The sequence below is a fragment of the Bombus huntii genome, chromosome 16 (genome assembly GCF_024542735.1).
Source record: "Bombus huntii isolate Logan2020A chromosome 16, iyBomHunt1.1, whole genome shotgun sequence".
In the NCBI taxonomy this organism is placed as follows: domain Eukaryota; kingdom Metazoa; phylum Arthropoda; class Insecta; order Hymenoptera; family Apidae; genus Bombus; species Bombus huntii.
Window position 1 is genome coordinate 2,495,048 of NC_066253.1, and position 18,711 is coordinate 2,513,758.

An 18,711-nucleotide genomic window follows, 5' to 3' on the forward strand; every position below is an offset into this window, starting at 1 on the left:
GCGATATAGTCAAAATAAGATAAGGCGCCTGAATGTCTTTGACGATGTCTATAACGTGAGAATCTTCCAAAGAAATTGCACGTGGGCGTCGTTTGCCTGCTTCGAGATTGCTTCCAGCTCAATGTGATCGTCGTATCGCGTGCGGTATCAAGGGCTTCCTCCGAAAGCAGATAAAAGTTGCCAATACAACTGCTTTGAGCATTTCCTTAACGGACCTCGGTGTATCTGAAAATTGAGATTTACGATCGATCCAGAGCCGAGCGCAATGCAGATTTGAAGCTTTAGGATGATGCCACCAAACCTACATCTTACCCCAACCTAACCGAAACTTGATTCAAATTTTTCATTCTTAACAAATCTATTAATCTCGAGTAATTGGGTAACCAGTATCGATTTTCAGAGACCCGTTACAATCGAAAATCCACTGCGGCTTGACAAAATCCCAACTGAAAACTATTCCACCTGAACCGAGATTTAGCCCTAATCCTAAAACCATAATTACAGGAGAAGCCTGGTAGCATAAAAGAGAAAGAGGATGATAAAACCAAGGAAATTCCATATTGCAGGTGTTTGCTCATCGCGAGGCCTACGAGCAGGTGGTGGCGAAGACCGAGGAGAAGCTGCAGCGTGCCCGCGCGGATTACAAACGCGCCTACGCCTCTCTCTTAATGATAGATGGCGGGAGTGAGCAGGAACTGAAACGCGCCTACTACGAGGCGCACAATGCGTACGTTCTTCAATTGAAAGCCACGAATGCCATCACGGAACGGTACCAGTCACAGTGCTTGCCTAGTCTGCTCGGTGAAATAGCGGAAGTATATGAGGAGTTATGTGGATTGGCTTGCAAATGCGTGGCTGGAATATCGGAGGCAGCCGCAGAGAGGGCTGGGGATCAGGCGAAACGTTATCAAGCGGTAGCGAAAGAGGCTCAAGTCATAACACCGCTAAATGATTTGCAAGTACGTCGGATTGGCTATATTTCCCAAGTCTTCCTTTATCTATCCTCGTTTATGAGCCTTGACTCAATTGTTTGCGTACTGTGAGTGGCGGAATGAAGAGGGCAAGGGAGGGAATCCTATCAGTCGGCAGAACCGAATTAGGGTTGTGATGAGCTTGCCAGTCAGCCAGGCGTAAAGCTGTTAAATCCTCCTATTTGTGAGAGTCCTACATGCTCGGTTGAGATTAGGATTCTTAGCTTCAGACGACAGGGAACTGTAGGGATATTATTCCGTTTCTGGTGTTGCTTCTTAAGAGGAATAGTTTTGGGAAAACCAAGGCTTGCGATTTTTAGAAATACAGGGAATGAGTTTGTTGTTTTTACAAATACACGAGAAGGGAAAAAGAAAGCAAAAGGCGATGGCCAGAGACAGAAATCGGATCTATATTTAGAGCACATAGATCGTGTCTATATTTGGCAAAGCATGCAACGATGGGATTCATAATTATCATTTATCAGCAGAGCTTGCAGTAGATTATTCTATGATCATCCTATCCCACAGAGATAGAAAAAAGATTCAGGTGTCAAGAAATAATGATCACCCTATTACAGATATAATTTCGAGCGGTTATTCCACCTATTAAGACCAGAATTTTGTGTCTAGATTCTGGCACGGAGCCTATCAGCCACCGCGACCCCATCGAAGAAGCCCTCCAGGCGTCTGTTCGTGGCGCCAGGTCCGCCAGAACAAATACCCATGGAGAGAATCAGTCAAATACCGTCGCTGAGGGACGAACTAGCACCGACAGGAACCAGTACTCTGCCCCTGATGGAGGATTTACGACGAGAGCACGATAGCCTAGCTCAAGAGATCACGCGACTCCAGGACGCCTTGGATACGTTGATCCGCATGCAACGAAAGTGCGTTAACTTATCCATCCAGAACAAATATTTAAAAGTTAATGTCTCCTGGCTTAAGTGGATACGGTTTTCAATGAGTTAGAAAAGGTAGAGAGCCAAAGTAGGTGATCCAATCTTGGTCGGTTAGACGTTCAACGTTGGGTCTTCCCAGATGCAACGTAGATACGTTAACCTATCGATTCAAATAGGAGATTTATAATTCAATAGACCATATCACAATCGTGTGAACCTGATGACACGAATAGATAAGATTACAAGGGACAGAGTGGCAAAATGGGCAGCCCCAAATCTTAGTAATCAAACGTTAAATATAGGGTCTTGTAGCAGTCTAGCATTTAGGATTTGAGGAAAAGTAATTTCACAATATTGCCAGTGCTGGCATTGAGAAGAAGGTACGATCGATAACGTGGAGCTCCAGCAAAATATAGAACCGCGAATAGAAATGATTAATGTCTGACAAAAGAATTCGGTCTAATTACCTCTCGTTCCGCTTTTCGGTGGCTGGTTCAATTTATTAAAGGTAAACACGTTACAAAGGGCCACGGTTCTCGAGTGCTGGTATTTCCAGCTTACAACACTCGACACGTTCGCGGGTTTAATTCCACGAAGCCCGAGAATCGCTAAACGGTTTCCTTTCTTTAATTGCAGGAGCGCTGAAAGCAATCTTTACACAAAAGTAGCCGAGCTCCAGGAAGACATCTCTATGAAGCGTTTCGAGCTAGGGGAGGCACAACTATACCTCGCAGCCGTGCAAGCACAGGTATTTCAATTGATATTATTTTGTAGCAAACATTCTGGTAAACCTGATAATTATCTTCAAACCTATGTTCGATGGTTCTCTCTGTTTGAAAAAGGTTAGTGAAGATACAAACATTTGTAAGGTAACTTTTCTAGCAGTGCTGTTTCAGGACAATATAACAACCAAAATTTAGATACTCAGCTTTACTTTATCACGATAATTTATTAATTCTTCCGTTTACGAAAAAAAATTACTCGTTAGAAAGTAGAAATCAGAAAAATATTCTTGAAAAGTAATATTTTCGATGGACGAGTGATGCAATATGTAAGATGCTTGAAAATTTGTGAAAATGTTCCTTACATTTATATCACTTTTCCTTAAGAATCTCAACCTATCGCGTTTCTCATTTGCTCAGTAATTTTAACTTTCAGTAACCTTTTTCCCGTTTTTCTTTTTTCTAAACTATTTAAATGAACCGTCACAAGATCGATAGCAGAAAAAACGGAGACCTATTAGTGACTATCGAAAGTTTGCTCGCAAATTGCTGCACTTCAGTGCTGCCAACATAAAGTTCCTATCGGGAGAAACCGTATCAGAAGTTCCGTGCACTCGGATTAAAAACTTGCTACTTCCATAGCGAACCAGTGTCGTTTTCTTGTTTAGAAAACCGCGGCAGGGGTCGCGGAAAGTTTTTTCATTCGTGACAGAAAAGTTTCTGTGTTCCTGCTATGACAGGAATCAGATATGTGTATCCTGTATGTGTGCGTGTTCGAGCGTACAGGAATCGTTTGACGACCTAGAAATTGGATTTGCGATGGATCCCCGAGGAAACATCCATCGTAGAAAAGAAAAATCACCGATTTCACGCTACTGTTCCCTTACACCGGAGGTTTCTTTAGATCCGGCAGTTTCTTTGTTGGTGATTCCATTCAGGCCGTGAAATCCTCTGATGCTCCTACCTACAGTTATACATACATTAGCATAAGAAATTTTTCAATCACAAAATGTGGTTACCTTCCATGATTGAAAATTCAAAGTAATTCGGTATTGTCAGATCATATTTTTAATAAGCTTCCTAATTTCGCTAATTACAAATTCTATTATTCAACATCTTTAAATCCCAAAAACGTACGAATTTAATCCTTCAATTATTCCCAGGTGATATATAACAACATAACCTCCAATAAACTTTTTCATTTTTAAATTTGAACATCTTTAAATTCTAGAATAATTACTTATCAAGAAAAATCAAGTTTGATATTATTATTCGAACGAAATTTTGTCTGAACCTAATCTCAATTGATCGAATCACGTATCAACGAACCAAATACCGAGAAAATTCTTCGAGTGATTCAAAGAAGATTCTACGCAGAGTCATCTGGCGTGAATTCCTAACCTGAACCAATTTGTCATCGGCCAGCGAAAGAGCGCGAGCACCACGGTATCACAGATCAGCTGTCAGCAAAAGCATTATCCTCATCGGCAATCCAACCACCTAAACAGCCGGTCGAGTGGACGAGAACGACAAAGAAGAGCAATCCGTGACACTTTGTTCAGTGGGTCTTCAGACACAGTCGGTCGGAGAAATCTTACCGGGACAAAGGAACGTGTCGATCTCGGCCGCGAGAAAAAGAACTGGTCTCGCGGAGCATTCGTGGTTCTCGAGTCGAGTGGCTGAGCCGATTAAAATTAGCACGAGCCTCCCATTGTTCCCTTCCACGGGCCTCGAATAAGTACAATGCACCCTGTTTGTTCACCTGCACGTGCTGTCCCGCAGTTCCCTACCTCCTCTCGTACGATCCGCGCCAGATCGGTTGCCGTTAATAAGACGCCATATTGGAAACTGGTAATTGGTCCTTCGATGTGAGTAGACAAAAGGAAAAAGTGTTGTTCTCAGCAGTTAATGCATATCGATCTCTTAATTTGGTGGTCAGAATTACAAGTGTATTGCGATGAAACGAATATTGGTCGATACCAATATCATTGGCTATTGATGGCTATTAAACGGGCATTTTGAGGTTAAAATATTCAAGCAGAGGATATTAGATGGGAGATTTGTATATTGTTGTGGCATTTCGCAAAATTGAAATTAACGATGGTGTCTCTTTTAGTAATACTCTCTCATAAAGCATCATAACTTTATGATAGTTCCATTAGAAAACTAGCACGACTGTTTCCACATTTTTACAGAAAGTAACCTATCCTAGGTAACCTAACCAAAATCAACTGAACCATCGTCATCGTCGTCAAACACTAACATTCGACTCGAAGTTTGAATTAGAAGATAGCAACGAGGTTATACGAGGGTAAAAGAAGCGAGAGAAAAATTGTTGAAATCAGCCGTGGCAGAAGATAAGGGACACAGAATCCTTTGTCGTCGAGCGAGACTCGGAAGACACGCGAGACAGACTTTCGCTCTGACTCGTATCCTGAAGGTAGCTACACATAAGAGCCGAGCTTTTCTCCGGTCACTCATTTCCCGGAAAAGGGATGAATTATGGAGGGATAGGCGGCGAACGGTCGTGAAACGAGCGAGGTAGTCAAAGACACGTAAATTTGCGATCGCCTTCTCTCGTGAAAATAACTTCGACACACGGGCGCTTCTAGAGAAACGCTCGCTTCAGCGAGTTCGAATGCCTCGACGCGCATCTGTCGATACTCGAATTCGCGAGGAAGTACGATCGCAACTTTTCAAACGTAGATACGTCAGAAATGATGAGAAATATGGGGAAAATGGGGCAGATTTAAAAGGACAAATTTTCCTCGGTGAATAGTAGAAATTATATAGGGTGTCTTTGACACGTGTAGCTATCTGTCGATATTTGAGCTGCGATCAGATTACTCTTCTAACGTACGTCTGTATGGCAAACGATGACAAATACGACTGTGAAGTGGAGGAACGATAAGGACGAGGAGTAGTCAAAATCGAGAAAAATAAGGCGAATGATAAATTGACAAAAAATTGATGAAAATGCTAAAGAATGACAAAAGCTACGAGAACGATATGGAAGATAAGAATGGTGGAGGGAAACAAATTTACTATAAAAGGTAATAGAAATCGTACAGGTTATCTCGCGTAACTGAGACAGTAGCTTTTAGAATACAGTAACTACTTAACACAGTAACAGCCAGAAGAAGAAATTCTAACCTATAAATCTAGGTGTTTCAAAAACTTGAAGCTTTCCTTTATTTTCTCTTCGTATCTCTGTATTTGATTGTCCATAGGAGACACTCCATATACGAAATTATGAGGAAATTTATTTCAGACGTGGAAACATGGCGGAAGTTATGGCGCGAGATGCAAATTTGTCCGGTATGGTCTTAACTCAGATTAAACTCTAAGTCACAGTCATCCTACGTCTAACGTGACTAATAAAAAATCCAAGTAAAATTCCAGCTCGTATTAATCTACATAATCTACATTTACGTATTTGTATCTAATCCTTGATCTAATTTTAGACCCAACTAAATGTCCCTATGAAACTTCAAGCTCGACAGTAAACAGGATTTGTGAATGGGAAAACAGAGACAGAGGAAACACAATGGAGGAGGAAATCTGTTCTTCTTTTTTCTCTTGATAAGTGGAAGGCAGAGGCGTGAAGTATACAGCCCCATTCAATGACATTGGTTTGCATACGCCTTTGAAACCCTTTTTTGCATCTACCTTTCCATCGAATTCGTCGTCCTCGGCGAGAAGATTGGCCTGATTCAAGCGTTCCACACGAGCATTCGCTAAATTCCACAATACGACGTGTCCTGATCCTTCGACTGGCACGCCAAGGATGACTGAATACCTAAATGTAGGCTGATCCGCACTCCATTACCTCCTAAAATAGCAGCCTCTGTGACGTTGCCAACTTTTTGCCGCAATGAGCATTTAGGCTTCACGTAAATCTGAATAATTGTCTGCCAACCTGAATATCGATAGCAAAGGGCGATCAATGATATAGTAGTTGATCCTTGCTAATAGCCTAGTATTAATATTCTTTGTAAAAATATTCCAGACAATTTGTAAAACTTAGGCTACCGATCTGTTAGCTGATGAGAGCTGCTGGTAAACGTCTTCGGTAACAAAGATGGTGCTATAGTCATGCTCGTAGAACACGAGAATTGGCCACGTAGTCAGGAAGATTATAGATTGAGGGAAGGTCGTTTAACCGGTGCTTTCACCACCAGGGGATCGATATCGTGGCCGAGTCTTGCTGAAATTTTCAGCAAGACACGTCCTAATGGACCTGTCAGCGGCCACCAGATACCAGTGTCTATGGAACAGGCTAGATATCGATAATTGCCCGCTTCGATCCATCCTAGCAATTTCCTTTGCATTAGGCTTCTACCCTAGCCTCGATCAATTTGTCAAGACGATGAAGGAAGCTTGTGTTTTTTTATCTATCAGAGATTTAGAGGCTAATTTAAAGAAGATGTTGCATGAAAGAAAGCGATAAAGAAGAAGAGAAGGTACTTAAATTTAGATTTCTTATCTGAGCGACAGGATTTCAACTTTATTAGCCACGTAGAGAGAATTTTACATGCAATTGTGCTCTGTACAAAATGATTTTGACGCGAATTTTTAGATTAATACATCCAGCGGGATGGTATATCTTCCTTTTTCATTTTCTTCTTCATGTTTCTCTTTTCTTTGTTTTCTAGCGGAACGTTGAATCGGAAATGGTCCTTCAAATATTCAAAAAGTATGCCCGATTGATATGGAGCTGCGATTAAACGATAAAAGTTGCTGCAGTCCTTTGAAAACGATTCAATTTAGCCTGCACTTCTGCAGGTTAAAATATTCAAGGCTATTTCGATTCCTAGCAATTTCTCAAATATGTAACCAGTAGTTAAATAGAAATCTCATTGGAGTGAGAAAATTACTTGGTGTATCTTCAGAAATCAAAGAATATCGCTCCAATCGTAGCAACCAAACAAAGATCTGTCGATTATCTTGATTAATCAAAGTGGAGGCTAAAATATTTTTGAAATATTTTTTATCTGGAAGGGCAAATCATTAAAATTGTTTCTCTAACTCTCGAGCACTCAAAATTCTTCTAGAAATTGAGAAATTGTGCTGACCCAAAGTTGAGAAACCTCTGTCATCGATGAGATCAAAAAATGTTTCTTCAACTGGCAACATCGTTTCAAGTGGCTTTCCTATCTTGTCCAAAATTGCTATCAATGAAAGAATCAAAATGATAATATTTTAAGAGAACGAATTTTTAGATTAATTTAACAGATTGATGAATTTATTTATTTTCTTTTTAGATTAATTTAATGATATTTTACAATTAAGAGAATTACTGCGAGTGCTTGCAGATATTGAAAAATCCTATTCCATTCAATTCCATCGACTTATTCAAACTTGTATAATTATCAACATTCCCCTGCAATATTGAGAAATTGTCTCAATTAAAAAATCAAAAAGTTGTGTGAAAGATGAGAAAGTGGCACCTGAGTTAATGGAGTCAAGCGAAGTCCCTCCAAACACTTCAACTAAAAATTTTACCTGAGTAATTAAGAACCATAACAACTTGGGCACTTGTACGGAATTTTTAAGAACTGTTTTAACGAGAAGTCCAAAGTATTCGAGAAGTTAGAAGGAATCGAAGTTGATCTGTCTGATTATCAAAAGTTATCCAATTCGTCTGAAACGCTTCCCACAAACCGACGAATCCTCTGTAGATGGAACATACGAAATATCGAAAGCAAAATGCTTGTTGTAACGTTTATTGGATAAATCAATTGTGCTGGGATTTCGTTTCTTAAATTACCTTCGCAAAAGTACGAATTTGCACGAACGTGCGCAGTCTATCAGCGGCTAAATAAAATAAAATGTAAAAGATACAGCTGAAAAGCAAATTTCATAGAACAGTTCACGTCTAGAAAATAAAAACCGAATACAGACGCATGTCAAACTGCAATAGACCATGGCAAAACGCTGATGACTAAATGAAATAAAATCCGAAAAATATAAATCATAGAAAGAGAAGCTATCGATAGAAGCATACAGATATAAAAGGTAGATAACTTGCAACTGGCATACAATCATACACTCGACGTACAACTCGTAATGGAAAACCAAGCAAACTAAAAAGAACAATTATCAGATAGGAAAACGGGACATGCGTAAACAAATGCATGTCAAACAGTAATAAACCGGCATAAAGAGAAACTGATAACAGATAGCAAAGAACAATTCCCAAATGCGAGATAAAAATCGGATACGCGTAAACTGACGCGCTCCAAATTGCCTATAAACCGATGCAAAAGACCGACAACTGAATACAATAAACTGAGTAGAGTAAAACGTAAAATAAAACAATGTAGGTACAAAGGTAGACAGCTTGCAAATTACACGTGGCCATGGGCTGCAGACGAAACAGGTTCCAAAGAACAGTTGACAGATAGGGAACGAAAACCGGATACGCGTAAACAGACACGCGCTGCGTTGCCTAACGCGTCGCCCGGATAAATAGGGGCGCGCAATCGCGCGACATGCGCCCTCACAACTGGGTCACCATCCGACAGCCGCCGTCTGAAAATCCATTCCTGGCCTCGAGTTCGCTCTCCTAGGTCAGGGTGGCAGGAGGAGCCTGACTAGTCCTCGCGAAAATGGGCTGGACAACGCTGCGCACACAAGTCGTTAGTATCCCCCTTGAAACACCTGGACGAGACACCTGGCCCCTTTCGCTTTCTATCGCGAATCCAGGTCACAGACATCAGATCCGTGCAGCCAGACAGTGATCGAGCCATTATTCGTGGCGCAGTGTGCTTTCGCGCTGGTGAATCCTCGCGTTCCTGACTCCAGATAACTCGCATCCGTTGCTATGCGGCTCCACTGCGGTCGCTTCCGGTTCTTCTTGCCTCACAAAGTCTGTACACATTGTGTCTAGTGGTATTTGACGTGAATGTGTGCCTGAATGATGGTTCTACGAAAATTAGCGACAAACGCAGGTCTATGAGAAAGTTAGGTCAGCTGCTGGTAGGAGCAGCTGGTGCATGGTGTTTTGACACGTGACACACGATATTTGCAGGCGTCGAGACGCGTGTCCGTGATCAGGACACACACGTGGGGGACACTTTTTGCCGCACGTGCTTGGGATTAAACGTGGTCGAATGATTTTCGTTAGGGGAGTGTCGTTCCTTGCTTGACAGAATGGACTCTTCGTGGCGTATTTTGATGTCGATACCGGGGGCTTTGCGGGCATTCGCAAGTGTGTACAGAGTAGTCGGGAATTGATTAAGAAGAATTGTTTATGCGATGGCTTTTACCGTTGTTTTGTCAAACTAGATTCCCCGATATTTAACACTTTCGCGTGTATTAAAAAGTTGCTGGAAAAATCGTGCGTCGTCGTTGCACGTTGCAATTGTATTGCCTGATGAGATGTAGTGCAGCTGACGTTGCGTAACGTTTGTTCTCTGATAAATGCACAGTAGCACAGACGCAACTGTTGCGTCTATATCTGTACACGTTTGAATAAAATATTTTTAGAAGGAGAAAAGAGAGGCGACTATAGGAAATGCGTTGAGATATCATTTGACTCTGCTACGTGCATATTTCATGTGTCAATCTTGCCTTCGTTTCTGGCAAATCCATTTTACAAATCTTGCAAATCAAATTTTACAATTCCATACATAAAAATATCTGTACTTTTTAACAGCGAACGTGTTAAATACCTAGTGTCTTGACTTTTGTAAATGTCCCTGATTTTGCTTCTTTCGTTATTTACTTTTTGTATTATTTTCGTGCTGTCCAGTCGTAGATTGCAGACTATTGAGTAACGTATCGCGGAATAATGCAGAGTACAGTTTGACTTGATGGTCGATGCTCCTTCAGTGTCTTTATGAATGAAGCCCCCACAGTATACTCGGTGCACGATATAGCGATAGGTACAATGGTCTGTTTGGGATCGATAGGAATCTCGGTTGCCGTAATATTGTACTATCGATGGCCTAATTTTAATTAACAATTATTTCCGGCAGACCTTGCCTCGAATTAGCAAATTTGTTAATTATGAAATATTAACCACTGTTGGACACTGTTGTTGGCAATTAAATGTCCAATAATTATAATCAACGCTATTTCACTTTTAAACAATTGATTGATGGAAGAACAATAATATTTGTTTATATTTATTAAGAGACTGTTTATTAAAAATTGCGATTTTTCTAATTGGAAGCAAAAGCTACCCTGCAGCTAGAATAAACATTAGTTTGCCACGCTTTTGATCTCTTATATATTTCTGAATATTTAGATATTTTACATTTTGCATATTAATGAACATACCCTGAATATGCATGTTGTTTTCCATATTCATACATCCTGCGCATTTTTGTATCTTTCAATTTTCACATAAATCCATCAAAATTGGCAATTTATTTAGTTAATAATAAAATATTATTAAAATAATGGAACATTAAAATCGAATGATACAATTGAAATAGCTTTGCGAAATGGTGATAATAATTGGAAAATAAGTTGGTACATGTGTGTTACGATAAGCAATAATCAGGTGTCCTCGATAGAATCCAATTAATAGCGGGCAGAGCCGTTGCATTAAAACGGTTCTGGCTTCCTCTTTCGTTGGATATCTATTTACCAGACGGTCGTGCACGAGTTGTTTGCCGGCTCGTGCAGAAACTCGACTATTTCCATTGTCATCGCACTGTCATACCATAGGAAACAGAACTTTCTGAAAAGTTTTCCGATATCCCTGTGTTCAATGGCACAATAACAAGACTTCTATCGTTCGGTTTATATCTTTCATTATTGCTACAGGTTTCAAACGAAGTGGTAGAGGTAAATTGAAAAGAGTTGCTTTAAAGAAACACAATTTTCTATTATTTCGTTACTATATTTGTTAGGATAGAAAATAACTGAATTAATGGGAAAAATTTAAAGAAAAAAATTCGCTGAATATATTATATTTACAATGTAGAAAATATTAGTTTGATTTATTGGAAAAATACTTGTATGTTATCTAGCGAGCTATTGCTAGAATCTAAAAAAGATTCTAAAAGTCATAAATCAGATTAAAGAAATATAATTTTTTAGTTATTTCGTTAATTAGAAATGAAAGATTGGAAAGATGAGTTTTAAAAAAAATTTGTCTACTTTGAGGTTCTAGAAAATATTTCTTAAGGTATACAAGATACAAAAATGATCTTTGTCCGCATATTTTTAATTTTGATTACTTTTCATTACTGCAATTTAAAAAGGAACCAGAAAGTCTCAAGAAATACAACTTAAAAGCGCAGGAATCAATTTTTCCACTGAAGCATCAGAGCGTCAAAGTTCCAAGAAACACTGTGACCATTTTCTTTCTTCGTTAGATTATATCGTTTCCCATTCTAAAAAGGTATCTAATTCGTTAATGGAAGTTAATTAGTGTAATTACTTAATTCCATAATGGCGTCGGTGATCATTTCAAAAATAATTGCAAAAGAGGTAAAGGGAGATCGTTAGGGAATTTTCAAGTACTAGGGGAAAATTGGATTCTGTTAAAAAATGGTCCAAGTCTGCCAGAGCAGATATTATATAATTTATATATTATATATTATTATATATTAGATATTATATAATATATTATATAATTGCAAAAGAGGTAAAGGGAGATCGTTAGGGAATTTTCAAGTACTAGGGGAAAATTGGATTCTGTTAAAAAATGGTCCAAGTCTGCCAGAGCAGATATTATATGTGACGTTCGTTTCAATTTGCAGAAGGAGCTGTTCGGGGCTGGAGAAGCCGGCCAACCGGATGGGGTGAGCAGCCGGAAGATGTCGAATGGCTCGACCGGAAGTACCAAGCACAAATGGTTGAAAGCGTTCAAGAGTTTGAAAACCAGCTCCCCGACGACTCCGCCATCAACCGACAAGTCAGTAACTATTCGATGAAAATGGACTTTAAACGACGAATGCTTCGAATATCTCCTTCCTTCTTGCCTATTTTATTTTTTGTTTTCATTGGTTTCTTTTTTCTTTTTTTTTTTTTTTAGATAACATGTTTTGTTAAAGTGTGTTGGTTGTGTTTGAATAACCAAAATTGTTGTTTTGTCAATGCTTCACTAACACAGAGGGAAACAGGCGATGTACCATGCTGTTTCTACAGTCGTCGCCATGTCTAGGTGAGTTTGTCACTAGAAAGTCACTAGATATTCGTTCAACTTGGTTAATGATTAATTCAACAACGAGGTAAATTTGTTTCCTGCTCTTTCATTAACATATATATATCTTATAATATATTAGCAATACAATTTTTAATAATTTTACAAAGAAATTGCATTGAAGATATATTCCTTTATTTGGTGATAATGATATACACCATTTGGTCCGTTCTTTTAAATCATAGTACTCTACAAAATTCCAGAAATTTCCTAAAACCTTCTTATATTTCTACGCATCTGACAAATCTTCCTTAAAGATACCATTAACAAGATAAACAGGCTACATTAAATATATGACACATGAAATATACAAAACAGAAGAAGAAGGTTGAAGAAGCAATTACAAAGTGCAACTTGTTTCAGGAAAAGTTTGGAGTCCGAGGGAGGTCACTCTTGGCGCGAGTACACTTATCGAAAAATCACTCCCTGCGATGCGTGTGGCCAGGTGTTACGTGGCCATAGCCGCCAGGGCGTCAGGTGTCGTGGCTGCAAAGCAAACGCTCACACCGACTGCATCAACCTGGTGCAGCCCGTCATGTGTCCGAGCCTGGCGCCTAAAAAGAGCGGAGGGATTCCCCTTCTTCGTCGACAGAAGACTCAGACTCAAGTGGACGACACCGCGGCCGCAGAGTACAGTAAGTACTCGCCAGTTTGAGAATGTGATTGTGTCAAAATTGATTTTCTTATCCCCTTTCTCTCTCTCTCTCTCTCTCTCTCTCTCTCTCTTTCTTTCTCTCTCGTTGTCGCGGATGATCGATGCTCTAAGAAATGAGACGAATCTATTCTTAACCGAATCTTTGACACCCTCAGAAGTAGCAAGTTTATCTTCGACCAATTTGATGACAATCTCGCTATGACACCAAGTCTATTCCCTGTGGTTCGTCATTTTCATATTGGAAATTTGAGGCAGATTCCTTTGTATTAGGGCGAAAGGTTTGCAGGAGGAAAGAAAATTGAACTGCAGGGATGAGGGAGATGATCGATCCGGGATTGGAGCCAGCCGGATGAAACAGATTGCGTGAAATTGATGAATCACTATACTGAAATTTAAGCCTGATGGCCTGGAATTTAATTCTGGATCAATCTCGGTGCTGCAGTTCGACATGCCAGCTTGTTCGAAAGTTTAGTTTCTCACTTTGGGATTCTAATTGGTAAAATAAATTGCTGGATCCAAAGTACCAGGGTCAGAATAGTTTGTGCATGGACAGTTTCATTAGATAAGAGTATCGATCGATCCATAAACTGAAACAAAGAAAAAGATGCGAAAGGAAACGAAGGATCAAATTTTTCACCAAGCTCTGCTCCTCATCTTCTCACCTTGATCGAATTCCCTGAACGCGATTCATCGACATGCGAGGCACGGAAAGGCTCAGAGATCATGGTATGCATCACAGCCCATGGCGATTAACAAATTAATCGGATCATTCACCCTTCAACCTTCTTTCTTCCTCTTCGCGTCCCTTGATCGCCTGAACAGGCTACAAGAAAAAGGAAAAACTCTTTCTCTATGGTGTAACTCGGTGTCGTTCAGAGTCACTGAAGCTGAAAAGTCGATCGCTCGGAGACTCTTTAAGTTCCATTAGCTGCCAGCTAAGATGGAAGCTTTCAGGTTAGAGAAGTAGTCTTAAAAATGAATTAGGGAAGGTTCTGGTAGGTTTTTCATATGATTTCACATAAAATGATATATTTGTTTAAATTAGTTTCCTTCTTAACACTGTGACAACTGGAGAGGCGACACCAGTGCAATGTTAGTGTCAATTACTAGCACACACGATATACATATTTATCTGTTAATGCAGTCAGTCAGTTAGGTAGGTAGTCGTTATTTATTATTTAGATTTGGAAAGAATTGCTTCTGAAGGGCTTGCATCTAATTTTAGATAGGAATCGTATCTTTAGTTACGTTGTTTTATCTTAAACAACATGACAAATGACGATGCAACACTAGTGCCATATATGTCAACTGTTGGTATACATAACATTAGTCTGTTCAATTATTTGTTATTTATTATCATATGTATATTTATTACTCGTTTTGTTTAGCAAATATTCAGAGTCACTGAATCTTCCTATAAATACAAGAAAAACCATATTTTTTAATTCTTGATACAAAGAACACTGCACCTAGTGTTGAAACGATGGATTTGTTTGAAAGGTGTCAAAAATTATTGGGAGATTCCCTGGCTTAATCTCCTGTTAAGCGATCGCTTGTTACGTGCTCTTAATCCTTTCAACCTGATTTACTTCAATTGACGTCACTGTCAACCCATCCTCCGAACGATCGATGCCAATTTTGTTATCCGCTGTGCAGCCAGTAATGTTGCAAATTGACTTTGAATGATTTCAACCTGAATTATGCCACTGATGGAGATAGATTCTGGCTGCCCTTTAAATCTCCTATTTCCTACGATCTCCACTGAATTCTTTTCCAATTTCTAAGTGTAAATTTCTTCTTCGATAATGGGCTTTCTATTGTTCGGTACATGAAACTGGACGAATGTGGTCGGTGGCTCTGAACAAATGACACTAAAACACACTATCAGTGTAGAATAATAAAGTTCAACTCTTGATGAGAAGTATGGCTACCATGAACAGGTGTCTTTAAAATTGACCAATCTTACTGTTCTAAGTACTCGCTCCTGCTATCTGTAGCTCCTTCTTCTCAACAGCTTCTCAATTCTATACAAAAAGATACTATTTCCATTTTACTAAATATCTAAACAAATACAACAAACTCCATTATATATTAATAAGCGAAACTATTCATACAGCAAGTAAATAAATATAATAAATTAAATTACAACTAATTAATAAGTTAGAAAGGACCAACTAAAGACACTTGTTGCCCAAGGAGCGTCTGCTTCGAGTCATAAAGTTGAGGGCAAAGGAAAGGAAAGTGAACCAAGCAAAAAAAAAAAAAAAAAAAAAATAAAAGTACTGAAAAGAAAGCACCTCGTGTGATGTCTCTCTGCTTTTGCATTGCTATCTGTCTATCTCGTGTGAGCAGACGTGGACGCCATATACCAGGTGCTGAAGCAGGCAGGCGAGATCCGTGGAAACTCGACAAACTCACCACCTACGCCTCCCACAGCAGATCATCCTCCAGCACCTTCGTCAGCGAGGGCTTCCTCCCACCCTTGTTCCTCGTCCACCTCTGGTAAGGCACAGCACCAATTCCTCTTAACCTTGAAGCAGAGCCTCCCTATAGGAAAAGTATAATTCCTCTGTTTCTTGAAATCTGTGACTGGAGTGCTCTTCAGGTGCATTCTACTGTGCAAAGATAATTGCTGACAAATTACTCAAGTTGTTGAAGCTTGGTCGACCCAGTGAATCGTAGATTCTGAAAGTTTCTGGTAACGTAGAGGAAATTTATGGGTATGTGAGAGCGTAGGAGTTAGAAATGAGTCAGATAGCTGAAAGAAGTAAATACTCCCATTTAGAACATTTATTGTATGTGTTAGAGTAGTTGATGTAGTTTTATGCTATAAAGTATATTAGAGAAATCACTGTATGTTAGACTAAAGTTATTCTATTTCATATCATGCTTAATTTATTACAAACTGAAATGGAAAAGATGTTTAAAAATAGAAAAAAAAACCAAATTCCTTTCCAGTATTCAATACAGTATTCTGCTAACTTCAATCCATTTCACTTAAGAGAGTCTTATAAAGGTTTCTTCCTTCTTGAGGTCTTCGTTAAATGTCAAGTATATGCTGCTTCCTCTGAGAGAAGATCTGAAGTAAAACTTGGCACCTGTGCCAAGAGAAAAATGTATTAAAAGTACTTCGAACATGAGGGAAGCTATTGATTTCAGTTAAAGTTCAGCAAATATATTTTATATGAAAGCATTAGATGATTAAGAAGAGTAAGATGCAATCCTGAAGCGACTTCATCAAGTTTATGCATCTGCTAGAGCAACCTCTGCTTCAAGGTGGCACTTTACCCTGTTCTCTCTTTTTATTCTTTTAATCAACAGAAATATACTCTTCTTTAGGGACATGACTCGTAACTTTTGCCTCTTTTTTCTTTTTATCTATCCAGTATTTTCTCTGTCTCTCTTTCTACTTCTTCCCCTGCTTCATCTTCATTCTTCCTCGTTACACGCGCGCCATCTGTACTGTTTTTATCGTACTATTCGGGATTCCCCGCATGCACTGATGGATCTAGCCCATCGTCATCACTTTTCCGAGATCATCGACTTTGCGTTACGGATTTTTCAATCTCTCGATTTTTTAACTGAAATACTTTTGGAATTTTGTAAAAATCGCGAAAGCTTTTAAAATGGATAAATTGTTGTTGGTGTTACCTCAATGATAATTACAGTGTGAATATTTTTTAAAAATTTATCATTTTCTATAAACGTGAAAGAATTTTTCGCAAATATTTTTGTTATTTTATCATCGTGCAATGTGTCCTACGTGAATTTTCGTCGATCGTTTATCTTGGAAAAAAATTGGGGAAAGAAGGATCGCTTTAAGAGTTCTCGATAAGGCGGGAAGTTTTAGTTTCACCACGAGGCCTCCTACGGACGAAGAGAGAAACGTTTGCCCGCTTTCTGTCCCCCAACTTCAAGTAACGAAGAAATCACAAACAGACGATCTTCGATTCTTGAACGAGTAACTTTGACAGTTCCATTAAAAAAATAAAAACAAAAAATAACTAATCCGATCAAAAGTCCCAAATCGCTTGAAATGTCCCCAAAGGAACAGCAGTCATTATCGCTAATTCCCTAGTCTCCGAAATCGCGAACGTAACGTAATAATCGACATTAGCGTCAATGTTAAAAAAAACTAACCAATTTCATCATGGAGCCTAAACGCGCAATTCCAATCGATTCCATGGCGAAACAAACAAATCATCTAAGGGAGAAAGAGGTGAAATCTTCAAATATCGCGGTAACAGATAGGGAAAGCACCGATAACGGCGCCACTAGCGCTGGACGGGGAAATCCCACGGAATTGCACCTACTAACGACTAAAACCAGCCTCGAAAGTGAGACTAAATTAAACAGTGCTTGTACTAAGAGAGAAAGAGCTACAATTGGAGTGGAAAGCGCGTGAGAAAACATATCAAGGCGAAATCATCTCGGAATCGTTGCAATTCCATTGACCAGGACGGGGCAGCGGTGGATCAATGTCGGGAACCAGACCATTCGGGCAGCCACTGGTGTTGATGACCCAAGAGAAACCTTCGACCTCTTCGCAAAGGACACCCGAACGTTCTTACCATGGCTCCAACAAAAAACGATGACCTTTGAACTGGACGCGCGTCGCTTAAGCGATCTGCGTTTCGAAAAAAATGGATTTAAAGCTTCTAGGAACTGAAATCTAGCGACTCGTGATCTATAATTACTAGTTGTGGACTGTGGAGTAGGTTTTAGATGGTGAAACGTTCGTGAACGGGCTGAAAACGTGGAATTGCTAGGGTATGGGGATGGAATTGCGATTGTGAAAATCCAATGGGTGAAATTGATGTGTGCGGTTCTCGTTTATATATCGTGACGTGATACGTGTACGTGTTACTCGCTGGAATTGCTGAAGTTGCGCGGCATTGAAATATACAACTTCGAAGTATAAATCGATTGGTTTCAGTTTTGTGTGAAATTAGAGAGGCAGTTTGAAATTGTCGAGGAATCGAAGGTGAAATTGCTCGATCCTGTTTCAAGGAAAGCGAATATCGATCGACTTTTATGTATACAATTCTGTTTTTCCGAGTACCTTTGTTTACGCACGAATCGAAGAAGTTTGCTGGAATTGCGCTAAAGTGAACGAACGTTGGAATTGCGTACAAAGTTCTCTTCATTTAACTTATACAACTTGTTTGCGCCTAAATTTTTTCCGTGTAAGGACTGGAACAACGCTTGGAATTGACAATATGTAGAGTATAAAATTGTAAATTTATTGTTCATCCATTCAACCAGCATTTGACGAAGGAGTTGATCATTTATTTCTGCGAAC

At 39.4% G+C, this 18,711-nt stretch overlaps 1 protein-coding gene across 5 annotated transcripts in view; it reads left to right on the forward strand.

Annotated features, from left to right (window-relative positions):
* Positions 1-18,711, forward strand: part of LOC126874443 (uncharacterized) — a 77,370-nt gene that overhangs the window by 55,249 nt on the left and 3,410 nt on the right. For 2 of the 5 annotated variants that reach the window (XM_050636507.1, XM_050636506.1), the window contains 7 exons: positions 567-959; positions 1,602-1,858; positions 2,507-2,618; positions 12,312-12,466; positions 12,665-12,715; positions 13,118-13,389; positions 15,762-15,911. In XM_050636507.1, coding sequence (XP_050492464.1) covers positions 567-959; positions 1,602-1,858; positions 2,507-2,618; positions 12,312-12,466; positions 12,665-12,715; positions 13,118-13,389; positions 15,762-15,911 — 1,390 coding nt within the window. The remainder of the gene's footprint in view (positions 1-566; positions 960-1,601; positions 1,859-2,506; positions 2,619-12,311; positions 12,467-12,664; positions 12,716-13,117; positions 13,390-15,761; positions 15,912-18,711) is intronic. The other 3 variants (XM_050636509.1, XM_050636511.1, XM_050636508.1) reach the window with 2 other exon arrangements.